This window comes from Elgaria multicarinata, chromosome 21 (genome assembly GCF_023053635.1).
Source record: "Elgaria multicarinata webbii isolate HBS135686 ecotype San Diego chromosome 21, rElgMul1.1.pri, whole genome shotgun sequence".
NCBI classification, from domain to species: domain Eukaryota; kingdom Metazoa; phylum Chordata; class Lepidosauria; order Squamata; family Anguidae; genus Elgaria; species Elgaria multicarinata.
In genome coordinates, this window is record NC_086191.1 from 5,996,213 (window position 1) to 6,023,225 (window position 27,013).

The following is a 27,013-nucleotide window of genomic DNA, read 5'->3' on the forward strand; positions in this document are numbered from 1 at the left end:
GACGCAAGGAAAGGAACTGGGGAGGGCGGAGGAAAACCTGATGCTTGGTTCAGACGGCAAGTTGTCAGTTGAACTCGGGTTTGCGCGCTGTACCTATCAGCCTTCTGGGCTGGCCTGTTCCTCTTCCCCTCTTCTGCAGTTTCTCTTCTCCTTTTTTGGAGGTCAAGCTGAATATGTTTCTTTTCCCATCAAGATGTTTCCTCTGAAGCCCTTCCGGGGCGGGCGGGAGGGGGGCAGAAGGACGTACCGCTGGGGCGTAGATGAGGGCCGTCTGCCTGTTCCTTCTCTCATCCTCCTCAGGCCAAGATGTCTCCCCAGAAGGCCTTCTGGCGGATATACAACCTCATACCAGGGAGAACTCTTTGCTCTCTCCTATCTTCCGCAGGTGGGAGTTGACAGGACAGGTAGAGCCGATACTGGGGGGCTCTCCTGGCTTAAAAAGGTGAGCTTGCCAATCCATTTTTTGTCCTCACGACGCCCTTTTGAGGTGGGATAGGCTAGAAGGCGGCGATTCATCGGAGGTTAGCAGGAACCCTGACCCGCAAGATGGGACCCAGCCTAGAACGGTACCGGCGGGGCTCTTCCGCCCCGGCGAAACGCCGGTCTTGTAGCTGCTGCTTTCCCTTGCCCCCATCTCCGGCCGGATAAACTGTTCCCGAGGGCAAAATAAACCGAGGCCTTTCTCTTTAATTTCCAGCGAGCCGCGGGAGGACTCTTCGCCCCGCTTGGAATTTATACCCTGTCCTTGCGCCAAGAGCCGCCTTTCAATTAGAGCGTTGAGCCCCCGCGGGAATCCCGGGCGATTTGCATTGCAGGTACGATTTACTGCTCTCCCTGCATTGCTGGGCCTGGAGGAAGTCCTAGACGCTGCGGAGCGAAGCGTTAATGAACGGGAAGGCGGCGTCTTGCAGCGGCACGCGGGAGACCTGCAGCAGCAGCAGCTTGGGAGATAGGGTGGGGGCTGAGAGCCAGAAAGGAGCCGGGTTGGGGTGGATCCATCCTGTGCAGCTGGGTCCCGCTCAGCGCCAGCGAGTCCTCCTTGCGACTGGCCCCACAGCAAAGCCAGATCTTATTTATTTATTGCATTTCTGTACCGCCCAATAGCCAGAGCTCTCTGGGCGGCTCACAAAAATTAAAACCAATCAAAGTGTAAAACCAACAGTATAAAACCATACTATAAAATACAATCTAAAAGCTCAACCAGATAAAAACAGCAGCAATGCAAGATTACAAATTTAAAATAGCCAAGTTAAAATTAAATGTATAGACCGTTAAAATGCTGGGAGAATAAAAAGGTCTTCACCTGGCGTCTAAAGGCATATAATGTAGGTGCCAAGCGAACCTCCTTCGGGAGCTCATTCCACAGCCGGGGTGCCACAGCAGAGAAGGCCCTCCTCCTGGTAGCCACTTGCCTGACTTCCTTTGGCAGGGGCTCACGGAGAAGGACCCCTGAGGATGACCTTAGGGTCCGGGCAGGTACATACGGGAGGAGGCGTTCCTTCAGATAACCTGGCCCCAAGCCGTTTAGGGCTTTAAATGTCAATACCAGCACTTTGAATCGGGCCTGGACCTGGACTGGCAGCCAATGAAGCTGGAAAAGGACTGGCGTGATGTGGTCTTCCAGGTCCTGGTGGGGTCACTCACGTTCCCCATATCCTTCTTTTTCTTGTTCCTTCTCAGTTTGCCTACCCAGTCCGAACCCTCAAGGAAAGGGAGTCCCTGAACAGATCTTATAGAAGAGGACTGCTGATGATAGGAGAGGAAGGGACAGTTTAAGCGCCCCGCGGGAAAAGTTTGCTAACGTGCCAACGTCACAGCATCGATCCATGTCCTGCTCAGGGAGCGACCACGTTTCGCGACGTCCTCCTTAATTTCTCAGCTGCTCTAGCAAAGAGTGCGGCCCTCATTTGGTACAAAAGAGGCCCGGAGATAAAGACACGTTTCCCAGTTTTCTGTACAATCCGGTGGTTTGCTGACGGATCCTCACCGAAATCGCTGTTTTGGGTGTTGAGATAAGCGGGCAGGAAAGCAGATAAGGGGTGTGTGTGGTGTCGATAAATTGGAGCTGGTTCAGAGGAAGGCAAACCTGATAGCGGGATGAAAAAGGCAAGGTTGAAGGAGCCAGGGACAGGATAGTCCTCTTCAAATGCTAGAGAAGAGGGTTCTTCTGTGCCAAGAGGGCAGGACGGGAGATTTGGGTTGAACGTTAGGAGAAAAATCTGGATGGCAAGAGCAGTACAACCATGGATCCGGTTTCTGAGGGGTGGTCACGGATTCTCCCTTGCTGGACGACTTCAGGCAGAATCTGTCAGCCATCTCTTGGGATAGCCTGGCTCTGGATGACCTTCATTGAGCATTTGGGTGGGGATGGGGGACGGGACAGGACAGGACAGGACGAGACGCCTCCAAGCCCTCCAGCCCTGTGATTCCGTGACGAGCGAGACAATTCGTCTGAAACCCTGAACACTCCGCATAAATGTCTCTTCATGATTCGTTCATTATTAGATCACTTCCTAACATCAATGCGGAGTTTCCAGCCTGCCAAGATATCATATATGTGGAGGTTACCTGATGATAGGATAAGCTGCAGTGAGCGGGAGACAATTTTCCAATGGCCAGACCCTCTCTATATGTTTCACTGAACGCCAGATTTCAGCACGTCCCTGGCCCAAGCCAAACTCTGTTGCATTGAGTTTATTCTGCCTGTCTGTCCATCAGGCTGAATGCCACGTCAAGTCCATCTCTCTACCTATCAATACATTGAAATTCCATTGATCTTAAGCGCCCTCACTTGGGCGGTTGGGTCCTTTGAACTCCGCGGGACTTTTTTTGCCAGTAAACGTACCACGGGTTCGGTACCGTCAGTCTATTAATTCCTATTCTTTCCGCCTCTCTAAGCTGGTCCGTTGACTCCGCCCGGCGTTTCATCTGTTTGTCTAATCGCTAATGGTTTTTTCCGAGAGAGAGAGAGAGAGAGAGATGCGCTGGAATTAATGCCCCCTTATATACATCCCTTTAGCGCTGACCTCTAAAGGCCTCGTGCCACTCTTAAAACCGCTCCAGCCGAAACGACAGCCGAATGATCGACTTAATGAAAGTGGAAAACTGTCCAGTAGGCATTCATGCTTCTCTGCTTCCTTCGCCCTCTCCCTCCTCTTCCTCCTCCCCCTCCTAAACCTTTTCTAAATAAGGATTCCCACTGCTTCTCTCGGTGAGCTGCACATCCTTCGTTCGCCAATCCAGAGCACGATGGAGAGAACGGGCTAGTTGAGAGCAGACAGCGGGTCGTGCGTCCTTTCGGTGTGATCCGCTTGCAGGAATGGAACGCTCTACTCGGGTTTTCGCCCTCGGCATCTTCCTTCTGTTTCAAGGTAACTTAATTCTCTTCCTACGCACGGTGGCTGCCCTAAAATCTCTCTCTTCTTTTTGCAAACTCCCCTCCTTCGGCACGAAATGTGTCCCACCGGCGGCTCGGAAATAAGGAATTGAGAATTGCAGTGCCCCGCGGGGTGTGTGTGTGTAGATCTCTTGCTGTTTCGTGGAGGACTTTGGGGGGATGGACAGGATGTGGAGCCGAAAGCAGATACGACACGGCTCGAAACCTGCCAGAGCTTTTGAAATAGACAACAGATTCTTTTTTTATATAAAAAAATGAGAGCTTTGCTCCTGCTTTGCCTCTCTCTTTCTCAGCTGTAATCAACGGATCTGTTTAGCCTTCACCTACAGTGGCGAGCGAATTCCTTTCCTCTCCCGAGATGCCGGAATAACGTTTCTGACTTTCTGCTCCACAATTCAAGCTTATCTAAGATGAATCCGTCTCCTTTTCTCGCCTTAATTTGCAGCAAAGATGAGATTTGTGTGTGTGTGTGTGTGTGTGTGTGTGTGTTTTAGCATGTGTTCTCTCTCTCTCTCTCTCTTTAAGCTTTATAGAAATAAAAGCAAATTTGGTTTGCTCACACATACTGCTACTACAACCAGGTTATTTCATGCTTGCTGGTTGATTTTTATATATAGCTTCTGTTTCTTCAGAAGGTGGGAGAGAACTGATGGTGCTATATAAATAATAATAATAATAATAATAATAATAATAATAATAATAATCACCCTCTGCCTTGTCAGTTTGGTTTAGGGTCTCAAGTTGAAAGGTTGAAAGTGGGGGGAGAGGGAGGGGTGGTTCCCCACCCACCCCTCCCTTTCCCCCTCCTTGAATTCAGCGATGGAGCCAGCTGTAAACAGAGCCCACAGCTGGAGGTTTTGAATCCGCAGGGGTGTGTGTGTGTGTGTGAAAAAGTCGCCTGGTTGACCAACCTGGGGTGGTGCGTGTGTCATTCAGCGTAATGGCCAAGGCAGTAGGTTTGGTACAAGACGAAAGAAATCTTTTGTTCACCCAAAGCATCATTTATTGATGGGGTTTGCTGCTGCGTTGTGGTGACAGTGGCTGACTTACATAGCTTTGAAAGGGGGGGTGTTAGACTAATGGATTCCTGTACTGAGCAGGGGGTTGGACTCTGCTATTCTATGCTTCTATGCGAGGAGGAGAAAGAGGAGGTATTTGGCCATGACAGCTCTGTAGAACCTCCATGTTCAGAAGCAGTGTACCTCTGAGTAGCAGGCACTCGAGGCAATCCTTGGAGGGTTGTTGCCTTCTGGCCCTGCTTCAGTTGGAAACCCCCCCTCCCACAGGGCTAATTATCATCTTCACCCTGTGGGGAAGAAGAAGGAGCTGTTTGATCTGCCCCCTCCATCGGGAGATGAGAGGAGGGAGCAGGGCCTTCCCACCAGCCTGAACAGTCTCCTTAATTTCTTTTTCTTTTCTCCCTCTTCCCTCCCCATCCGCTTTTCCTTGTGTGTCATGTCTTTTTTAGAATGTAAGCCTGAGGGCAGGGACGGTCTACTGATCAATTGTAAGCCGCTCCGAGAGCCTTTTTGGCTGAGGTGCTGAATAAAAATACTCTAAATAAATAAATAAATAGGGACGTTTAGAGAAATCTGCAACGGAATCAATTGAGTTTGGATTTTTACGAATCCGACCCACACAATCTTCAGTGGACCACCTTTTCCGGAGCCGCATGGATTCCGCAGACTTGCGCACCGTTTTTTAAAAAAACTTTCTGGTCTTTGACGCAAATTTACTAATTGAAAAGACGTAAACAAAACAAAATCACTGATTAAAACCCGCGGAGGATGATGATTTATTTATTTATTTATTTATTTATTTATTTATATAGCACCATCAGTGTACATGGTGCTGTACAGAATAGCAAAACCCTGCCGCATAGGCTTACGTTGTAATAAAAACATAATAAAACAATGAGAAGGGGAAGAGAAGGCACCAAACAGGCACAGGCAGAGTAAAACTAACAGTATAAAAGTCAGATCAAAATCAAGTTCTAAAAGCTTTAGAAAAAAGAAAAGTTTTGAGCTGAGCTTTAAAAACTGCGATTGGACTTGTAGTTCGCAAATGTTCTGGAAGAGCGTTCCAGGCATAAGATTCCCCCCCTAAGCTAAAGCATGGACGTGAACAGGGAGGAATTTGCGCAGGGGGCGATTTGCGTGTTTTTGCGCGTGCGAATTTGCGCAAACTCGTGAACCGGCAACCATCCGATTCTGCCAAAAGGCACCCGGCAACCTGCGAATTGCAGCCGGAGTGGATTTTTTTTTTAATATAAAATCCATACATCCCTAGTTGAAAGCAGGGTACTGGGTTGGATCGACCTATTTATTCAGACCCAGCAGGGGCTCTTCTCAGTGTTATGGTGCTGCATCTCCTTCTGCAACAACCCCAGAGTTTTTTTTAAAAAAAATCCGCTCCGATGTTCTCCTGCCCCAAAGCATGTTGAAATAGATCAGTTCTTTGGGCACTGATGCTCTCAAAAGCCAGAAATTGCTACATCAGTCCACCTAATCTAGTCTTCTGTTTCCAGTAGCAGCTATGGTGCCTTTGGGCAAAGGCTGTAACTTGTTGGTGCAAAGGGTCTCCAATTCAACCCCTGGTGCCTACCAGGTAGGTCATCTTTAGGAGAACCCCCCGCCCCCCCGTCTGACATCCAATCAGTGCAGACAAGGCAAAACTCGATGGACCAATGCGCTGACTCAATATAAGCTTATTTAAACGAACCTCTTATTCAGAACCCTGAGGACTGGAACCTTACTTTGTTTTCGGAAGGGCCCTAGAGCTCAGTAGTAGGGGGCCTGCATTGGTTGCAGAAGGTCTCAGGTTCAATCTGCATGTCGGGCTTAAAAAGAGCCGTCTCTGAAACCCTGGAGAGCCAGGGCCAGCCAGGGCGGAGACGAAGCTGAGCTGGATGGACCCAGGCTAGGGAGGGTTTTTTTAAAACATATCCTACGTTTTTAACATTTCCCATGTTTTAATCTATCCTATGTTTTTAAGCAAAGCTTTTATCTGGTATTTGGAGGTACACTGCCTCTAAACGTGGAGGTTTCATTCAGCTAACATGGCGAATAGCTGCCTATAGACTTCTCCATCTAAATCAATCTGTCTAATCCCATTTTAAAGCCATCTGGGTCAGCGGCCATCTCTGGCGATTTCACAGGGCAGCTTCTGAGTTCTAGGTTTACGACAGAAGTGGGGAGTGTGGGTTATCTCCCCCCCCCCACACACACACTTAATTCTCTTTCCTCACCCACCACCACCTCAGTCGAATGTTAACGCTGGCAAGGAGAAAAGCCTCATTTTTTGGTTATGCCGCTGCAAAACAGTAATGGTTCTTTAGAGTCAAGTTTTTACCGTACAAACAGACACGCAGGAACGCCGAGATTCTGTGTCGTCTGCGGCCTTTGCGTGTGTATAGAAATGGGCGGCGTAGAAATGAAATCAATCATAGAATCATAGAATAGTAGAGTTGGAAGGGGCCTATAAGGCCATCAAGTCCAACCCCCTGCTCAATGCAGGGATCCACCTCCAATCAGCCACCAATCGGTGGTTTTCTAGCTTTTGCGCACGTTCTAAAAGTCCGAAATGTCTTCGTGACTGGCAGGAAGATCCAAAGCTAAAATATGGTGGTGTTTTCAGTAGGGCTGGTCTCACCCCTTTTTGCCTTTGACCTGCGCCTCCTGCAGCCCCCTGACAGCGTCTCTGATGTTTTATTTATTAAAACATTTGTATCCTGCCCTATATCACTAAAAGCCTCGTGTGGCGCAGAGCGGTAAAGATGCAGTTTCTGCAGCCGAAACTCTCCCCACGGCCTGAGTTCGATCCCAGCGGAAGCTGGTTTCAGGCAGCTGGCTTGGGTCGACTCAGCCTTCCATCCTCCCAAGGTCGGTAAAATGAGTACCCAGCTAGCTGGGGGAAAGGCAATCACGGCCGGGGAAGGCAACGGCAAACCACCCTGCGATAAGGCCTGCCAAGAAAGCTGGCGTCCCTCCAAGAGTCAGTAATGACTCAGTGCTTGCATGAGAGGGTCCTTTCCTTTCTTTTTCCTATATCACTAGGATCTCAGGGTGGCCCTTGGACGGAATTTCGCCCTTGGATGGAACAAGGTGGTTCCCCGTCCCTGTTTTAGGGATGAATAAATAGGGATTACCCAACGCATGCACGTACGGGCTTTTCACGCCAGCTCTGCTCTGCTATCTGGCATGTTCATGTGTCGGGGACTGCAATTCCCATCACTCTCAAGGCAGCGATCCGTGTGGAAAAGAGGAGGGTGACAAACCTGCAGAATCATAGAATAGCAGAGTTGGAAGGGGCCTACAAAGCCATGGAGTCCAATCCCCTGCTCAAGGCAGGAATCCACCCTAAAGCATCCCTGACAGATGGCTGTCCAGCTGCCTCTTGAAGGCCTCTAGTGTGGGAGAGGCCACAACCTCACAAAGCAACTGATTCCATTGTCGTACTGCTCTAACAGTCAGGAAGTTTTTCCTGATGCCCAGCTGTGTTTTATCCGTGACGCGCCCTTCCCTTTCGGGCGTCTGTGCCTTCGAAGACTGGAACAGAACCTCAAGCAAGTCGTGAACTCTTTGGGTTTTCAAGCAAGCCCAGAGCTTGGGGTCCGAAGGCTGCCATGCAGACCTTGAACTGAACGCCCGGCTCGCTCATTAGTGAAAAGACTGAGCCTGGAATTGATCTGCAGGTGCTGAAGGCGGTGTCCACCAGCGGCAGCTGCTGAAGGACTTGATGGAGGATTACACCCCCTTGGAAAGGCCTGTGGGAGACGACGCCCAGCCAATCACCATCCACTTTACTCTGAGTCTGATGCAGATCATGGATGTGGTAAGCAGAGGTGTTGTTGGGGGGGGGGGGGGCGGATTTCAGGAAAGTGACAAATCCGGGAGATGAATCAGTATCGGCTTTATCTGATATTTTTACAGCCGAGTTCTCTCCGTTTAAACCTGGCCGGAGTTAGAAGTCTCGGAAAGCAGCGTGGGGTAGATGAAACAACTCAATCGGAGCGGTTTAAAGTGGAAGGGGGAGTGTGTGTAGCCTCCTTGAAAAGATCAAGGCGCTCGCTTGGAGGAATCTTGAGTTGGTTTAATTCGGATGAGCTTTAATGGGTTGCATCTGTATGGATTTTTAATGAGTGCATCGGTATGAAGCAGGTATTTGGAGGAAGAGAAGCGGGCTGGTTTTGTTTTTAGGTGGGGATGGATCTGTTGCACCAGGAGCCATCTGAAGGAGGTGCAAAAGGAGGAGGAGGAGGAGGAGAGATGTCCTCTCTCACGTGGTATTAGAAGAGGCGTTCCCTTCTTTGTGTGTTACATAGGAGACGGGGGTGGCGGAATGCTTCTTCTGACAGGGTATTAGAAAGTGAATTTGCTTCTCTGCGAAAGGGAATGGTGCTAGAAGAAGGGAGAGGGCCTTTTCTGTGGTGGCCCCTCAATTATGGAACAATCTCCCCGATGAGGCTAGAAAGTGCTAGAAGAAGGCAGAGGGCCTTTTCTGTGGTGGTGCTAGAAGACGGGAGAGGGCCTTTCCTGTGGTGGCCCCTCAATTATGGAACAATCTCCCTGATGAGGCTAGAAAGTGCTAGAAGACGGGAGAGGGCCTTTCCTGTGGTGGCCCCTCAATTATGGAATAATCTCCCCGATGAGGCTAGAAAGTGCTAGAAGAAGGCAGAGGGCCTTTCCTCAAGTGCCCCCCCCCCCAATTATGGCACGATCTCCCTGATGAGGCTAGAAGGTGCTAGAAGAAGGGAGAGGGCCTTTTCTGTGGTGGCCCCCCAATTATGGCATGATCTCCCTGATGAGGCTAGAAAGTGCTAGAAGAAGGGAGAGGGCCTTTTCAGTGGTGGCCCCCCAATTCCGGAATGATCTCCCCGATGAGGCCTGCTTGGTGCCAACATTGTTATCTTTTCGGCACCAGGTGAAGACTTCCCTTTTCTCCCAGGCATTCAACAGCATATGCTGAGTTTTAACTGACTCCAATAGCTTTGGCCTGGCTGAGTGTTTTAAAATGTGTTTTAAATGTTAACTTTTTTAAAAAATGTTTTTAAATGTTGTATATTTATTTTTAACGTTCAGTCTTTTTAATCCAATCTTTTTAATCTTTGACAACCGCCCAGAGAGCTTCGGCTGTGGGGCGGTATATAAATGTAATAATTAAGTAAATAAATAAAATAAAAGAGGCATTCCTTCTGCTCTATGTGTGTGTATCAAAGAACGTTTGTTCCCTGCCTTTTGCAGATTTTATAAGTGCTTGCGTTAAAATTATTTAACTTTATTTTTTTTAGAAAAGTGTTGCCTATTGAATTGGTGCTTCCTTTTTAGTCGAGTCAAGAGATTCCAGGCCTAGAAACGAATTGGCTGAAGGGTGGCAACCCTAGAAAAGGCCTAATGTGATGTTGAAACGGCAGTTTAAAAACTTCAGATTGTGAAAATGCCATGCGGAAGCTTCCTAACCATGGAATTTTAGTGGGGTCTCTGGGGCGTTTGGATTAAAATATGCCTGTCGCCTTCAGACATCGAATTGCAAAAGGAGGGTTTTACTCGCTCTTGCAAACGCCTTAACTGCTCTGCCCCTGATTTCCCTAACCCTTTCCCACTTCTCTTTTCGCAGGACGAGAAAAACCAAGTTTTGACAACCAACGTTTGGCTGCAGATGGTAAGATCATAGAAGACCAGATCATCCAGTGCCGTCTGCATTACTGGCGTTATTTTAGTTGTGTCAGTGTATTCGTCAGAGGAGCTCAGCTTCTGGGCTCAGCAGCTGCACTCTTACGAAGCTCACCCTGTTTGCCCCAAATTATGATAACGTGCTAAATGGACTGTGCCACTTCAGATGAAGCCAGCGAGGCGGCTAATACAGCCAGCGCCTTAGAATCATAGAATAGTAGAGTTGGAAGGGGCCTCTAAGGCCATCGAGTCCAACCCCCTGCTCAATGCAGGAATCCACCCTAAAGCATCCCTGACAGATGGTTGTCCAGCTGCCTCTTGAAGGCCTCTAGTGTGGGAGAGCCCACAACCTCCCTAGGTAACTGATTCCATTGTCGTACTGCTCTAACAGTCAGGAGGTTTTTTGGCCTCCCCATCCGGCATCTCATCAGCCACGGTGGGAACAGGAAGCTGAACTAGAGAGGCCTCTGGACTGATCCAGTAGGGCCTGTCTTGTCTTTCTCTGGCACCTAAAGGATCATAGAATAGCAGAGTTGGAAAGGGTCAATAAGGCCATCGAGTCCAACCCCCTGCTCAATGCAGGATTCCACCTTAAAGCATACCTGACAGTTAGCTGCATCTTGAAGGCCTCTAGTGTGGGTGAGCCCACCACCTCCCTGTCGTACTGTTCTAACAGTCAGGAAGTTTTTCCTGATGTTTTGTCATACTGCTCTAACAGTTAGGAAGTTTTTCCTGATGTCCAGCCGGAATCTGGCTTCTTGCAACTTAAGCCCATGATTTCTTGCCTGCACTCTGGAATGATCGAGAAGAGATCCTGGCCCTCCTCTGTGTGACAACCTTTTAAGTCTTTGAAGAGTGCTATCATGTCTCCCCTCAATCTTCTCTTCTCCAGTCTAAACATGCCCAGTTCTTTCAGCCTCTCCTCATAGGGCTTTGTTTCCAGACCCCTGATCATCCTGGTTGCCCTCCTCTGAACACGCTCCAGCTTGTCTGCATCTTTCTTGAAATGTGGTGCCCAGAACTGGATGCAATACTCAAGATGAGGCCTAACCAGGGCCGAATAGAGGGGAACCAGTACCTCGCGCGATTTGGATGCTATACTTCTATTAACGCAGCCCAAAATAGCATTTGCCTTTCTTGCAGCCACATCATACTGTTGGCTCATATTCAACCTGTGATCTACAACAACTCCAAGATCTTCCATCGTAATAAAAACCAACCAACCAACAGGTCCCTTGAATGCCTTTTTTGTTTTCTTCCGTCAGTACTGGTACGATCATTATTTGCGATGGAACGAATCGGAATACCCCGGCGTGAAGACTCTGCGGTTCTCTGCCGACCAGGTCTGGACGCCGGACATCCTTTTGTACAACAGGTGAGGGGGCTGCCTGTATCGAGGATGGTTTGCAGCTTGCCAGGGCCCTGTTCCTCCTCTGGCAGAATAAGACAACGTGGGGGTCTTGCAGGAAGCAAGTGGCAGGTGGTCCCTGGAGCTTTTGAGTGGGTAGTTGGAGACGGACAGCCCAGCAAAGGCGGAAGGAACTGCAGGTTTAAATGGGAGACATCCCCACCTCCCCCTTGAACTGATGGATCTCCTCTAATGAGAGGAGCGTTTCAGCCCTCAATAGCACGGGAGCAGCTCAGACCTACATCTGGCAATTTAGCCTCCATCTTGTTCCCGATTTCTGCAGGGCGCGGCCTCGGTCACACGAACCTCAATGGATGTTTTTTGGTTTCTGTGACCTTCAGTGAAGGCAGCAGATTAAAAATATGTATATACTAGCTGTACCCAGCGTAACGTACGCCGTTGTAGCATATCTCAAAGTTTATTCATTAAATATCGCATTTTATTTATTCGTTCGCAGCAGGCGAGCGGCCGGCCACCAAGGGCCCTGGCCGTGCCTCGCTCATGCTCCGGACCGTGGCGCTACCCCCTTCATGGGGGGCGGGGAGCGAAGAGGCAGAAAGGGGGGTAGGGTTACCTTGGAAAGCCTGGAGGAGTCGGGCGAGGGGCTTAGCAACCTGTATCAGCTGACGTTACCCGTTGTTACTGTTGCTTAGCAACCTGTATCAGCTGTTACATGTTGTTACTGTTGCTTAGCAACTTGTATCAGCTGAAGCCGTTCTAGAATTCCTGAAGGCAAAGTGGGCGTGGCGAAACGGTAACATACCTAAGTGTTATATATATTGATTTAACTAGACCCTGTCCTCCACGTCTCTCCCCATCTTCCTTTGCAGTGCCAATGAAGAATTCGACTCCACTTTCCACACTCACGTCTTGGTCAACTCCAGCGGCTACTGCCAGTGGTTGCCTCCAGGTGAGAGAGGCAAAGGGGCCCCTACGTAGCCGGCTTTGGGTTCTGGGCAGCGGAAAGGCGGGCTGCGGTTGTTTCAACGGATCGAGGGCCCATTGAGGAGGGTGGCTGGCCGGGAGTGGCGGCGGAGCTTAAACAGACTAGCCGCTGGCCAGTGGGATGGGCAAGCTAGTCGTCTGGTTAGAATCGGTCAGGAGCCACCACGCTGGCCGCTGGAACAGCGTGGCGGTTGCGGAGGGAATAGTTAGATTATGGAGTGATGGCCGCCTATTTGGATGGCTTGAAAAGGGGGTTGGATGGATTCCTGGAGGAGAAGGCTGTCCATGGCTACTAGCCCTGATGGTTGTGTGCTACCTCCAGTATCCGAGGCAGTAAGCCTGTGTGCACCAGTTGCTGAGGAACATGGGTAGAATCATAGAATGGCAGAGTTGGAAGGGGCCTACAAGGCCATCGAGTCCAACCCCCTGCTCAATGCAGGAATCCACCCTAAAGCATCCCTGACAGATGCTTGTCCAGCTGCCTCTTGAAGGCCTCTAGTGTGGGAGAGCCCACCACCGCCCTAGGTCACTGGTTCCATTGTCGTACTGCTCTAACAGTCAGGAAGTTTTTCCTGATCATAGAATGGCAGAGTTGGAAGGGGCCTACAAGGCCATCGAGTCCAACCCCCTGCTCAATGCAGGAATCCACCCTAAAGCATCCCCGACAGATGACTGTCCAGCTGCCTCTTGAAGGCCTCTAGGGTGGGAGAGCCCACCACCGCCCTAGGTCACTGGTTCCATTGTCGTACTGCTCTAACAGTCAGGGTAGGAGGGTGCTGCTGTATTGTGTCCTGCTTGTGGGTCCCTGGTGGGACACTGTGTGGACAGGGTGCTGGGCCAGACGGACCTTTGGACTGATCCAGCGTTAGGACTCTTCTTCTGTTCTTAATCTTCGTTGTGCTGCAGCGCCACCACCGCAAATGGCCAAAGGTGGTATCGCAGCTAGGGAGTTGGCAAGGATCAGGTGACACGCACAGACCAATAGGGTTCCACATAGTCCGATAAAGCCCACAGCTCTGACCTGGCTGTTCCTTAGACCGAGCTGCTGGTCTCGGCTTGGGCTACTCATTTGCCTCCAGACAACCGGCCCTTCCGAAACCTCGCTTCTGCCACAGACCGGCTAGGTCGTAGAATCATAGAATAGCAGTGTCGGAAGGGGCCTCTAAGGCCATCCAGTCCAACCCCCTGCTCCATGCAGGAATCCCCCTTAAAGCATCCCTGGCAGAGGGCTGTCCAGCTGAATATTGACTTGCCTTAAACAAGTCAATATTCAGCCTCCTCCTCTACTTTCAGCGTGGCGATTATGATACAGACCTACCTTACAGGGTTATTGTGAAGATAACCCAAGATAGCTTATGTGAGAGCCAGTGTGGTGTACTGGGAGTCTAGACCCCACTCGGCCTTTGGGCCAGTGAAAGATGCTCAGCCCAACCTGAGGAGGAGGAGGAGGAGGAGGATTATGTATGCTGCCTTGAATACCTTGGAGGAAGAAAAAGCGGGATATACATGCAATAACGTAAATAAATAAAACGGCTCTGAAACGCAGCGCAGATTTGGAGTAAATTTTGTGACGAATTGTTACGCAAGGGCTCCCCCTGCTGGCATTATAAAAAGGCCTTTTGTTCTGGGTTGTGTTTTTTTTAATAGAATTGCAATCCAGCCTTCCCCAAGCAAGATGCCCTCTAGACATGTTGAACTACAACTCCCATACTCCTCAGCCAGGGTGGCTGATGTTTCCCCCCCCCCAAATCCTCCTCCCTTCTCCCCTCTTCCAGGCATCTTGAAAAGCACGTGCCGAATCGATGTCCGCTGGTTCCCCTTTGACACCCAGAAGTGCGACCTCAAATTCGGCTCTTGGACGTACGACGGCTGGCTGCTGGACCTGCGCATGCTTGAGACGGACACGTCCGGCTACGTTGCCAACGGCGAATGGGACCTTGTGGGTAAGGGCGATGCCTCGAGCGAGCCCGGAGTTTCGAGTCCTCATGTAGTCCAGTACTACAAACGAGAAGGAGCTTGGAGTTGTTGTAGATCGCAAGCTGAATATGAGCCAACAGTGCTATATGGCTGCAAGAAAGGCAAATGCTATTTGGGGCTGCGTTAATAGAAGTAGAGGTTCCAAATCGTGTGAGGTCCTGGTTCCTCTATTCGGCCCTGGTTAGGCCTCATCTAGAGTATTGCGTCCAGCTCTGGGCTCCACAATTCAAGAAGGATGCAGACAAGCTGGAGCGTGTTCAGAGGAGGGCAACCAGGATGATCAGGGGTCTGGAGACAAAGCCCTATGAGGAGAGGCTGAAAGAACTGGGCATGTTTAGCCTGGAGAAGAGAAGATTGAGGGGAGACATGATAGCACTCTTCAAAGACTTAAAAGGCTGTCACACAGAGGAGGGCCAGGATCTCTTCTTGATCCTCCCAAAGTGCAGGACACGGAATAACGGGCTCAAGTTACAGGAAGCCAGATTCCAGCTGGACATCAGGAAAAACTTCCTGACTGTTAGAGCAGTACGACAATGGAATCAGTTACCTAGGGAGGTTGTGGGCTCTCCCACACTAGAGGCCTTCAAGAGGCAGCTGGACAAGCATCTGTCGGGGATGCTTTAGGGTGGATTCCTGCATTGAGCAGGGGGTTGGACTCGATGGCCTTGTAGGCCCCTTCCAGCTCTGCTATTCTATGATTCTATGGACTCTTCTCTTGACTCCCTTTCTGTCCCCGCTTCATTCCCTTGAAACCAAGATACGAGATTAAATTTGTACACGCACATGTGGGCGTTACAGACACCTGCCTTTCCCGGCTTGCTCGGCCGTGACGGTGTTTAAAACGGCTCGTCCTTCCACAGCAGCGAAAAACCGCGACGGTTTGCTATTCGCCCCGACGACCAGGCCGGCCTGAAAACGGGACGTCTGGTTACGTCTGTCGGCTGGCGGGCGCAGTGCGAAATCGCTCGTATAAAAGCCCTCGATGGACCAGCTCGCAAGCCAGGCCCTCGAAGGCAGGGTGCACGGCGGTTTGTGCCCTTGAATCTTTTGCGGGGGGGGGGGTAGTTAAAGTGCCCCTCGAGGGCTGTCCGACTGCAGCCTGCATAGTTGCTACCGTTTCGTACCTTGTGAACCGGCTTCACGTTGGAGGGCTCGTGTGTGTGCATATGTGCATGGCGGCAGCCAGGGGTATATAATTCCCTGAGAACAGAAAGTGAGGCCATTCCGCTCACTCTGCTAATATCGACTTAATTTCCCCTCCTCTTTCCTTCACAGCCCCAATTTCCTTGTGTGCCGTATCTTTATAGATCTTAAGCTTGCAAACAGGGGCTTGTCTTCTTTAACCGATACAGTATATAACCCATTCTAGGAACCTTTTCGGCAGAGGAGTGGGATAAAAAAATACTTCGAATTAATGAAATAGATAACGCCTTGTTCCCCCCACCCCCAATGGAAGGGTAGGGGAGTTCACCTTTCGCTGCTTTTAGAATCTGGAGGTTTGAGCTGGGGACGTCCATTGACAGACGTAGAATCATAGAATAGTAGAGGTGGAAGGGGCCTCTAAGGCCATCAAGTCCAACCCCCTGCTCAGTGTAGGAATCACCTTAAAGCATCCCTGACAGAGGGTTGTCCAGCTGCCTCTTGAATGGCTCTAGTGTGGGAGAGCCCACAACCTCCCTAGGTAACTGATTCCATTGTCGTACTGCTCTAACAGTCAGGATGTTTTTCCTGATGTTTTGTCGTACTGCTCTAACCGTCAGGAAGTTTTTCCTGATGTCCAGCCGGAACCTAGCTTCCTGTAACTTGAGCCCATTATCCTGTGCCTTGCACTCTGGGATGATTGAGAAGAGATCCTGGCCCTCGATCCATCTCCCTTGAACTGTATGCAAACTCGATCCTCCCAGAGTGCAGGACACGGAATAACGGGTTGAAATTACAGGAAGCCAGATTCCAGCTGGACATCAGGAAAAACTTCCTGATTGTTAGAGCAGTACGACAATGGAACCAGTTACCTAGGGAGGTGGTGGGCTCTCCCACACTAGAGGCCTTCAAGAGGCAGCTGGACAACCATCTGTCAAGTATGCTTTAGGCTGGGGGTTGGACTTGATGGCCTTAGAGGTCCCTTCCAACTCTACTATTCTATGATTCAATGAGCGTACGCTTCTAATTCTCAGAGTCTGGATGTTTTTCAGGGCACTGAGGCCCGATCTATGCTGACGCCCTCTTTCCCCATTCCTCCCCGGCTACGTAGGGATACCTGGCAGTGAGAACAAAGTTTTCTATGACTGCTGTCGCGAGCCCTACCTGGATGTCACCTTTGCAGTGACCATGCGCCGCCGGACGCTCTATTACGCCCTCAACATGCTGGTCCCATGTTTGCTGCTTTCTGCCATGACCTTCCTCGTCTTCCTTTTGCCAGCTGACTCCGGAGAGAAGATTTCTCTGGGTAAAGCTCTCATTGGCAGGAGGAGGTGGGGCTGGGTGGGAGGGGGAGAAATGTGGGGTTCACGAGTAGCCTGGAGTTTTCTGTTATGAGCCCGAGCCAAGGACAGGCGACGGGCACCTTGAGTTACTTTCAAAGAGCCCCGAACGAAGTGCGAATACTTTTCCATGTTCAAAGGCAACAGCTTAACTTTGAGCCACTTAAACCAACTTCCATCCCTTTTTTTAACAACGGGTCTTGAACCCAGGGCCCTTGGAGCCCTTCCCCCACGGGACGCTGGAAGGTCTTCACCTTGCACAGAGTAGTTGAGTCAAATATTGCCTGCGTGTTTCTCTGAACCATCCTGATAATTTGTGAGTGAAAGGGACTAGAAACTTGCGGGGTTTTAAAATATATAAGAAGTAGGTTAGCTGGAATGTGCCTGTGGGGCTCAGTCTTCTTCCCAGTTTCCCTTTAGCCCTGTGAGAAAGAACAATATGTACTTACGCCCAGGGCTGAGGTCAAGAGAATAGTGGCTTGCCTTATACCAGGTCACGGCCGTGGCTTCCCGGTTCGTACTTTGATCTCTTAGCTTCTCCAAACTCTGCGGGATCGTGACCTGTGGCCGTGTCTCTGTTTCCCCCTTACAGGCATCACCGTCCTTCTCTCGCTCACTGTCTTCATGCTGCTCGTGGCCGAGGTCATGCCAGCCACTTCGGACTCCATTCCGCTCATAGGTATATGGGATGAAGGTCTAGATAGGAATGTTGTTGCTTTTTGTGGGAGTGGGCAGTGCTTAATTTGGAGAGGTGCTTTTAAGGCAAACCTGTCCTTTCCTAAGTGGTTTTGGGACAGCCCGTGACTGGCACTCTGCGCATGTTTAGAGGCCCAGCGTCCCTGCGTATTTCAAGCTAACGTGGCAGGGATGTGGCTGAAGGACCTAGAACCTTCTCCCCACCCTGCTCTCTTAAAACAAAATGAAAAGGTGGTTCCATATAGGTTCCCGGCTTCATCTCCATCCTTCTCCCATGGATTTACCTGGCCCTCACGTGCAGCACACCTGTGTGTGTGTGTTGGTAGAAGGCAGACGAGGAATTGAAGTCCGCCATTGTTCTGATACAGCAGCCAACCCCGACATGAGACGCCTTCAGCGCCTGTTTCTTCCCCCTCCAGGGCAATACTTTGCCAGTACGATGGGCATGGTGAGTCTTTCGGTGGTGGCCACGGTTTTTGTACTGCAGTACCATCACCACGACCCCGACGGCGGGTGCATGCCAAGATGGGTGAGTCTCGGTTCCGATTTAGAGCCCTTTCTCCGCTTAGTTGGCTAAACTCATCCGTCTGATCCTGTACTCGCGCCTCGCCTTCTCCCTAACCAAGTCCTATGCCTTACGCCTCTATTGTCCTTCAGATGCTTCCTGTCACTCCACCGTCTACATGACACACTAGAACCAGAGTACCTGCAGGGCTGTCTTCTCCCTTACCAAGCTGTTAAGGGGCTTTTCCGGGTGCCCCCGTCTCCAGAAGCTAGGCAGGTGCCTACTAGAGAAACCGTGTCCTGTGTCGCTATGACCATTTGTGGAACGTTTTTCCTGGGCATGTCCGTCTGGTGCCTTAATTGACAATTCGCGCGAGATACCAGTTCCCCTCTATTCGGCCCTGGTTAGGCCTCATCTTGAGTATTGCGTCCAGTTCTGGGCTCCACACTTCAAGAAGGACGCAGACAAGCTGGAGCGTGTTCAGAGGAGGGCAACCAGGATGATCAGGGGCCTGGAAACAAAGCCCTATGAGGAGAGACTGAAAGAACTGGGCATGTTTAGGCCAGAGAAGAGAAGGCTGAGGGGAGACACTCTTCAAGTCCTGGAAAGGTTGTCACACAGAGGGCCGGGATCTCTTCTCGATCATTCCAGAGTGCAGGGCAAGGAATCATGGGCTGGACATCCGGCTGGACATCAGGAAAAACTTCCTGTTAGAGCAGTATGACAAAACATCAGGAAAAACTTCCTGACTGTTAGAGCAGTACGACAGGGAGGTGGTGGGCTCACCCACACTAGAGGCCTTCAAGATGCAGCTAACTGTCAGGTATGCTTTAAGGTGGAATCCTGCATTGAGCTGGACTCGATGGCCTTATTGCCCCCTTCCAACTCTGCTATTCTATGACTCTATGATCCTTTAGGTGCCAGAGAAAGACAAGACGGGCCCTGCTGGATCAGCCCAGAGGCCTCTCTGGCCCAGCTTCCTGTTCCCACCGTCACTGATGAGATCCTGGATGGGGAGGCCAAAACAGCAGGAGTACCAGAGCACCCTCCTGCTCAGGTTCCCCAGCGACCTGTATCGGGAGGCAGGGGGCTTCTGGTGCCAAAGGCCAACTGCTAGCCATCCTGACTAGTAGCCATTTCCAGCTTTATCCTCCGTGGATTTGTCGACGTCCCATTGGTGGCCATCGCTACGTCTCGTGGTAGCGAATTCCATAATTTAACTCTGCGCTGTGTGAAGAAGTCCTTCCTTTTATCTGTCCTGAATCTCCCACCAGTCATGGGGTGACCCCTTTGGGTTCTAGTATTATGGGAGAGGGAGAAAAATGTTTCCCTGTCCACATCCTGGGCCTGTTTAGCCTGGAGAAGAGAAGATGGAGGGGAGACATGAGAGCACTCTTCAAATACTTAAAAGGTTGTCACACAGAGGAGGGCCAGGATCTCTTCTCGATCCTCCCAGAGTGCAGGACACGGAATAACGGGCTGAAGTGACAGAAAGCCAGATTCCGGCTGGACGTCAGGAAAAACTTCCTTACTGTTAGAGCAGTACGACAATGGAACCAGTGACCTAGGGAGGTTGTGGGCTCTCCCACACTAGAGGCCTTCAAGAGGCAGCTGGACAGAACTGTATGCTGTGGGATGATTCACAAAGCTGGCTTCTCACCATTAAAAAATAATAATCACCTGAATAGCCATGCAACTGGTGCACCCAGGCTTCCTGCCTCTGATCCTAGAGGCAGCATAGAGCCATCAGGGCTAGTAGCCATGGATAGCCTTCTCTTCCTGGAATTTATCCAGCCCCCTTTTAAAACCATCCCAATGGGTGGCCATCACCACATCCTGCAGGAGCGAATTCCATAGTTTAAACTCTGTGCTGTGTGTAGGAGGACTTCCTTTGATCGGTCCTGAATTTCCCACCCATCAGCTTCATGGGAATGACCCCTTTGGGTTCTAGTATTATGGGAGAGGGAGAGAAAACGTCTCCGTATCCACATTCGCCACTGTGGCCATCATTTTATTCACCTTGATCATGTCCCTCCATTCTCCCGGTCTTTTAGCAAGGTTCAGGATCTTCCTTTCTTTTTTAACACTGTGTTCATCTTGCTCCTTTTTGTAGTGCCTCTGCCCAATTTTTTTTAAACCCCCCCCCAATAAATTATGGTTTTCTATGTGAAACATTTTGGCTGAGCTGCCTTTTCGGCGTCGGGTGCAATGCCGGATAAAAGCCCCTTTTAAATCAAACATCCTTTTAGATGCCCGGCAAAGGGGTTAGAATTCAGTCCTACTGTAGCCAGAGGGACTTGGCCTCCCGCAATTCTGCATAGGATGACGTCGGTTGCCTTAACAGTTCTTGTGCGGTTTTAATTTTGGTATTTTTATGGGCGTGACTTGAATTTCTAAGTCCCTTTGAGGGCCTTTTGTGACGAGGAGGAGAGCGAACAATTTCTCCACCTCCCGGGAAGTTCTCAACTTTCCCAGAACCTTCCTGCATTGCCTCGTACGTCACTTGTGCCTCCGGCCCTGCCTTTCCCCCTCTTTAATTGTTTTGAGAAACTCTCCCGGGCTCCTCCACAAAATGGCTGCCGTGGGAGACGTGGCAAGTCACCGGCTCGAATGGCTTGCGTTCCAAGGCAGACGTGGGGTTTGACCCCCAACGCGCTGAACCACTCCGTTGAACCCACAATTTTCAGCGCCAACCTAAGCCCATTTCGTAGCGATCCCAGCTGCCGCAAGAAAATGACATTTACCGCGGAGGCAGCCCATTGGGTACGCGTGCATAGAATTGAAAATCCCCCTAGAGCTCTGGGATGACGCGATTTCATGGACTGCATAGAAGTCATCGGAGCAGGTCCTTCTGTAACTTTCGAAGTGGTTTGTGCTTTAACGCGGGAGTATTATTTATCTCCTGCTGTTTTACAGCTCATCCTCTCTGTGCCTTCGACGGGGTTTTACTCCGTACTCAGCGTAACCGTAGCCAGGCAATCCTTTGATCGCACTGGCACAACGTGAAAACCTCTGCTCCGTTGTGATGGGGTGGAGGGAGCGTTGTACGTTCCACGTCTCCCTTGAGTTCAATGGGAGGGCTTTGGTCTACAAACCTCGCTCTGTTGGCGAGATATTTGCTGGCAGAGAAAGTTTAGGATTTGATGCCCGTCTGTTGCAACCCACCCCGCACCCCCGTTGCTTCCTCCCATTTTGAGCCTTCCGCTAGCAGGCTTGCACCGATATATGTATCCCTGCCCTTCCACTGCTTTAGGGCTGCCTGGGGGGGTGTATTTATTTATTTATTTATTACATTTTTATACCGCCCAATAGCCGAAGCTCTCTCAAGATACGCCACTGGAGAGATGGACGCGACACTGGCCGTGTCGTTTGAGGTTCCTCCGTGGATTTAATGGTGGATGTTTTCACCACTGGTCACTTGCATGTTTGGTAAAGCTGCTCTGAAGCTTTCTCGTTGGGGCTGGATATAAATTGATGGAAAAAACAGGACCAGAATCGAAATAGTACAGGGTATTTTCACTTCCTAATAGCAGTGCTTCTGTCCAGCGTCCCTGCGGTGTATATCTCCAACAGGCCTTTCCGCTTCACCTGTTCACCAGTTTCTTGTTTTTCTTATCCAACGAATACACTGTGGTTACCGAGCATCGGATTGGTAGTTATTACAATTATTGTTTTGATACCTCCTGGTTTCTTAGCGGCTGGCGCTCTTCGCTGGAGTTTGGCGTTGGGGACATTAGAACACCCCCCCCAAAAAACTCAGATCGAAGGCATTAGCCAAAGCTTGCATGGAAACGCCTCCCACGTCAACATGACTGTGAAACCTTCGCGCCGGCCGTCATGTCTAAACTTGCACGTTAGTTTTCCGCGGCATGTGAACGAGCTGGGGAAGCCTCAGCCAGCGACTTCCTTCCGCTTCGCCTCGAAACCGTGAGGTTAGATTTGGCGGCGTTCCGTTCCGTTTTATGCCCACCGCGATCCCTGACTGAACGGTTCGAGGCCTTGGCTCGCCTGCGTCCGCTTCCCCTCTCTGGGTCCCGTGGCTCAACGCCGGCCTCCGCCCCGCTCCCGTCTCGTCTTCTCATTGGCTTCTCGTCTCCACACAGGTGCAGGTGGTGGTGTTGCACTGGGGCGCTTGGCTGCTGCGCATGCGCCAGCCGGGAGAGGAGCCGGTGGGGCGGCCGCGTTGCGCCCCCAGCCTGCTGAGCTGCAGTTCGGACAACAGCGAAGGCGGCGGCACGCCGGCACGCCAGGCCCCGCCGCTCGTGGCCGCCGCCAATGGCAACCTGGCTTACATGGGCGTCCCGACGGCGCCGTTCCCCGCCAAGCCCCCCGACGTCCCGCGGCCATTCCTCCCGTCGCCACCGGCCTCCACCCCCGAGGAGTTCCTCTCCGCCCCCGAGCTGGGCCGCATTCTGGAGGAGCTGCGTTACGTGGCTCAGTGTTTCCGGGGCCGAGACGCCGCCCAGGCCGCCTGCAGCCAGTGGAAGTTTGCGGCGGCTGTCATGGACCGCCTCTGCCTGGTCACCTTCGTCCTCGTCCACATCGTCTGCTCCATCGGCATCCTCATGGCTGCGCCCAACTTCGCCGAGGCCATCACCAAGGATTTCCTGTGACCGTCCGGCGGCAGCAGGAAACAACAACCCACTCCCCACCCCTGGGCGAGTCTGCAAAATGGCAGCTTTGGTGGAGGCCTGGCTCCGCGTTTCCTTCTTTAGCGACAGGGCAGGTCTTTCCGAAATGGCTTCCCTCTCTAGCCGCGGGACGGATGTTGCTAAGGGAGGCTTCGCGGGAGGCCTAACAGGGCAGGCTTCGTCGCGGACGGCAGGCCCTGCATGCCGTGGCGTCTGTCCGCATTGTCAGCCTCGCCCGCGACTGGTCTGTGCCTACCCCTGCGCCCAACTCTGGATGCCCTTCCTCTCCTGCCCCCAAATCCAGCATCTCCTTTGCGTCCGCTGCCGTCTGACTCAAACACTGCAGTGAATCCATCCCGCCGGTCGTCGTATCCCCGATCTGAACCCTCCAAGCCAAGTTCGAAACTTCACGAATTTCGAAGCCAGCCTGGCGGCAACAAACAGAAGAGATGGGTGGGTGGGTTGGGAGTTCTGCAGAGCAAAGGAAACTTAAATTCAGATGTCCTTCCCGAAAAGATGCCCTTCCCTATGGCTCATAGCTGGGTGTGTGTCCCCTCCCCCCAAACCTCAAGTTTCCCCGGGATGTAAAAAATCCGGACGTATACTCTCGCAGGGCTGTTGGGAGGGCAAAATGCAATAAAGTTTCTGTAGCGCTTTTGCAACGTTAAGAGTGCTTTTACACGGATGTGGCGGCGCTTTTTGTGAAACCGTTTCCGGCGTGGCACGCGGCTCTGGCTCTTTGCCCTTCCAGAAAGCCGCCAGACGTTGGCAGTTCTGTGTAGATTAACAAAGCGCCGTTAAACGCGTCATCTCTCTATTTCGACGGAGTCGACGGCTTTTGAACTCAAGGGGCACCGGGGACTGCCTAACCATCCAGGCAAACGACGTTACCTTCTAAGTAAAAAAATCAATATTAATATTAATAATAGAGCTCGCCCTCTCAGGAGGCGAAGGAAGAAACGTTTAGCGAAATCAGATCCCCGCCTTCTTTTTAGGAGAACCTTGGCATAGTGCTACAAAGTGATGGCGACATAGAATCCATGGTGTTTGCTTTTCGTTTCTTTTATTTAGACAGAAAAAAATTAAATTATTAAAAGTAAACGGCAATAAATAATCAATAACTTAAGCATTGATATCGTCTGAAACATATAATCCAACTCTTCATTTTTTTTTTAAAATCCCCGTCACTAAAAGTTCATCTGCTTCTTTCCCCTCCTTTTGTCCTAAATAAAATGATTGAGTAGTAAAACCCCACCTCCCACCCTAGAAGAGGAAACAAAGGAAAAAGGGGGAGACAGAATGAGAGAGAGAGAGAGAGAGAAAGAGAAAAAGTAAGTTTTTTTTTTAAATCCTCTAAAATCAGAAAAGGTAAAATGGCGATGGTTCGAAACCCTTTTTTTAAAATTTAATTGCAGCTTAATCGCAATGGAATTATTTACAATTACTGGATCAGCAAAAGAGACTGTAAACATTTTCCCTTCTTCTCTTCCTTTCCTTACGGGAGAACCGTGACTTCAGAGCGCTCTGTGGGGCAGGAGTTCCGAGCACGGGCGAAGACCACGTTTTCAGATTTAGATTTCCTCGCCCCCCCCAGCCCCCCCCGAACTTCTTCGCCATTTGTCTTACGGAGACGTAGGTCAGAATAAATCTGGTAGGGGAGCAGAGAAAGATGAGGGAAAGCCTGACCTTCCTTTCAAACAGGGCGGGAGAGAAATTCATACGTATGCTCAGAGTATACCATCAGCTCTGAGCTGGTAGGATTGACTTTACACAGGCCAAGTTATTCAAGAGGGGTGTGTGGGTGTGTGTGTGTGTGAGAGAGAGACAAGAGAGCAGGTGGTAGGCAGATCAGGAAAGGTGTTGGACGTCTGGTGGACGTGGGGAATGTATATTTTATCTCGTTCTTAGGGTGGGTTTGAGGGATGTTCAGCTAAGTACAGAGTGTGGGTAGGATGAGAAAGGACACCCTAACTTCCAACTCGGAGAAGCGCCCTTGATCTGCCCCTTTCTGCGTGCATTTTGAATTTGCAAACTTCCGCCAGCCCACGCCAAGGACTGCATTTCCGCTCTGCATTTGAGCACGGTCCGACTGCCGGGGATATAGAACCGCACACATCCGGCTCGGTTCTGTTCCGGCTCGCCTCGGGAGACGTGACCGTTGAGTTTTTCCTCCGGTGCTTCCTGTCCCTCGGACGCCTGTTCTCAAGGCCTTTCTCTGCCGCCTCCCCACCCTCGCCGAAAGGATGGACAAGCGGAAATGTCACCGGCCTGCATCGGAGCTGGTCGGGACGTTTCTCTCCCCGCCCCCTGGTTTTGTACCTTGTCTTTCAGACTCTGTAAGGATCCCTTCCCAGAAATTTGGCGGCCGTCCAGTGAGGCCGGATGGTCGAAATCGCCACTTGCAGAGCCTCGGGAAATCGAGTTGAGGGGGTTGGGGCGGAGGGGAGGGAGAGTTTTTAGGGGAGCCCTCCCAGTGAAGAAGAGCGTGTAGGGAGAGGAAACCCTAGGTTCCTGGAATGTATTGGCCCAAACGGACTCGAGGCAATGACCAAACTGTTTCGTGGATGTTGGAAGTCTCAACGGCAACTCTTGGCTGACCCAGAGTTGCCCGGGGTTTGAACAGACAGGCAAATCCAGGATTTTGTCGTAGCCTCTTTAACTGACCAGTCTAAAGTAGATCGTGAGGCAGCGGCTGGCCTCTCCACCGTGGGAGGGATATGTGGCACGGATGCGGGAGAGAAGCGTCCGTCTTATGTCCACTTTGCCAATTCTTTTGGTCCGGTGTGGGGCCTTGGATGCCATTGGGGGCGGTGCCGCCTTCGTGTGCCCGGCTGGTGACATCTCCTGGTTGCAGCAGGGCCAGAAGGGAACCAGGCAGGACTTGTCCGGCGATGCCCATATAAACCCGTTTTAGGTTTGCATCCGGCTCTTTCTCCAAAGAGGCCCTTGAATATCGTACGTGGGCTTCCCAGGCACTCTCCTAATCCGGAGTTTGGCCAGCTCCTGAAACGCCCTTGAGGCCGTGCTCTGGGTCCGGGAAGGATTTCGGAAAGGCTGCCGTAGATTGGGAGTCCTTAGTACCTTGCTATACCGCGGGAGGCTAAAAAGGCTTGCCTGCCCAATCACAGCGGATGGCCCGTCGGGTCACCCTCCTTCTCCTCTGACCAATGCCCATCCTGGGTGAATCCCTTGATCTTCAACAGGAGCAGCCACAAAGGCGGTCCGGGGAGGCCTCTTCTTTGATATGAGCGGTACAGTATAGTCTCTTTGCCTATCCGCAGCTCAAGTGCGTATACACTGGATGAAAAGCATTCTCCCGGAGCAAAGAACAGGGTGAGAGGTTTTGATTTTTGGTAGGGGGAGATTAATGTCACGCTCTTCTAACGCCTGAGGGGAGGGGCCCAGGATCAGGGCCGGCTGGGTCCTTCGGGAGGAGGCGAATGCATTTTTGGGGAGCACTGCCAACTCCCTCGCCCTTTGCCTTTCAACAGGTGCACAGCTAGAAGAGGATCCAGCCGCGAGGCTGTGCCAGAAGGACGCCTGTCAGTCGCGTGACGAAAGGGGCCAATGGCGGAGGCGGGAGCAGGTATCCTGCAGTTCCCAAAGCCACGTGCCCCCAGCGGAGGCTGCCCTGCCCCATCCCTGTAGGAGTCACTGACCTGGGTTTCCCCTCTTCCCATCGGGCAGTGCCCCCAGGGCAGCGATTCGCACAGAGACGCAAAGCAGTGGAGTTCATACTTGCATGCTCCCACAGTTGACTTTTTTGGGGGGGGGGTGTAAGAGGGAAGCGTACCCCTGAACTCAGAAGCTTGGGAAAATTGAATGACACAGGAGACCTGGCCGGGAGAAAAGCAGGGAGGAACGTCAGCGAACGAGCTTGGAGAGAGCACCAGGTGGCCCAAAAAATGTCGGAATGCCGGCAGCTTAACCCATCCCACCTCCCCGGCCGCTGTATTAACCAACTTGGGGTTATTCCCCTACCGGTATTTTCTCTCTTAACGTCGTTGGCGACTGGTGGCCTGCCTCTACCCACATCCCCCTTTTCCTCTCGCTCGGGTGGTTGGCTGCCCCAAGGAGTGGCAGCCTCTGCCACTCCTAGGGGCTGGCTGGACCGGCCTCGGGAATGGATGGGGTGCCACGATGAGGCTGCGCCCGAAAACTCTCGCCCCCCCACCCGAAAACTCTCGTAGTGGTCCGCACTGCTTGTGCCGCTGTGACTCTACGTCCACCAAAGGAAAAGGGGCGAGACGAGGACCTGGAAGGGGTTCGCGTTTCCATCTGGATCCGGGGGGGGGGGGGGAAT

The 27,013-nt window shown here is 51.4% G+C and overlaps 1 protein-coding gene across 2 annotated transcripts; it reads left to right on the forward strand.

Moving 5' to 3' along the window:
- Window positions 1-720: 720 nt before the first annotated feature.
- LOC134412398 (neuronal acetylcholine receptor subunit alpha-7-like) lies at window positions 721-23,146 on the forward strand. 2 transcript variants are annotated; one of them, XM_063146306.1, is made up of 10 exons: window positions 721-815; window positions 8,091-8,230; window positions 10,013-10,057; window positions 11,334-11,443; window positions 12,307-12,386; window positions 14,197-14,364; window positions 16,650-16,844; window positions 17,471-17,557; window positions 17,994-18,103; window positions 22,183-23,146. In XM_063146306.1, exons 2-10 carry the CDS (start codon window positions 8,135-8,137, stop codon window positions 22,690-22,692), a joined length of 1,401 nt encoding a protein of 466 aa, XP_063002376.1. In that variant the 5' UTR covers window positions 721-815; window positions 8,091-8,134; the 3' UTR covers window positions 22,693-23,146. The 2 variants fall into 2 exon arrangements, with proteins under 2 accessions (XP_063002376.1, XP_063002375.1); XM_063146305.1 differs by lacking the exon at window positions 721-815 and adding an exon at window positions 3,195-3,371.
- The last annotated feature ends 3,867 nt before the right edge of the window (window positions 23,147-27,013 follow it).

Excerpts from the sequence above, each read along its gene's own strand:
- LOC134412398 (XM_063146305.1), top strand. The coding sequence starts at position 3,320 with ATGGAACGCTCTACTCGGGTTTTCGCCCTCGGCATCTTCCTTCTGTTT. Across the intron at positions 10,058-11,333 it reads CCAACGTTTGGCTGCAGATG|TACTGGTACGATCATTATTT; the intron begins GTAAGATCATAG and ends TTCTTCCGTCAG. Across the intron at positions 11,444-12,306 it reads GACATCCTTTTGTACAACAG|TGCCAATGAAGAATTCGACT; the intron begins GTGAGGGGGCTG and ends CTTCCTTTGCAG.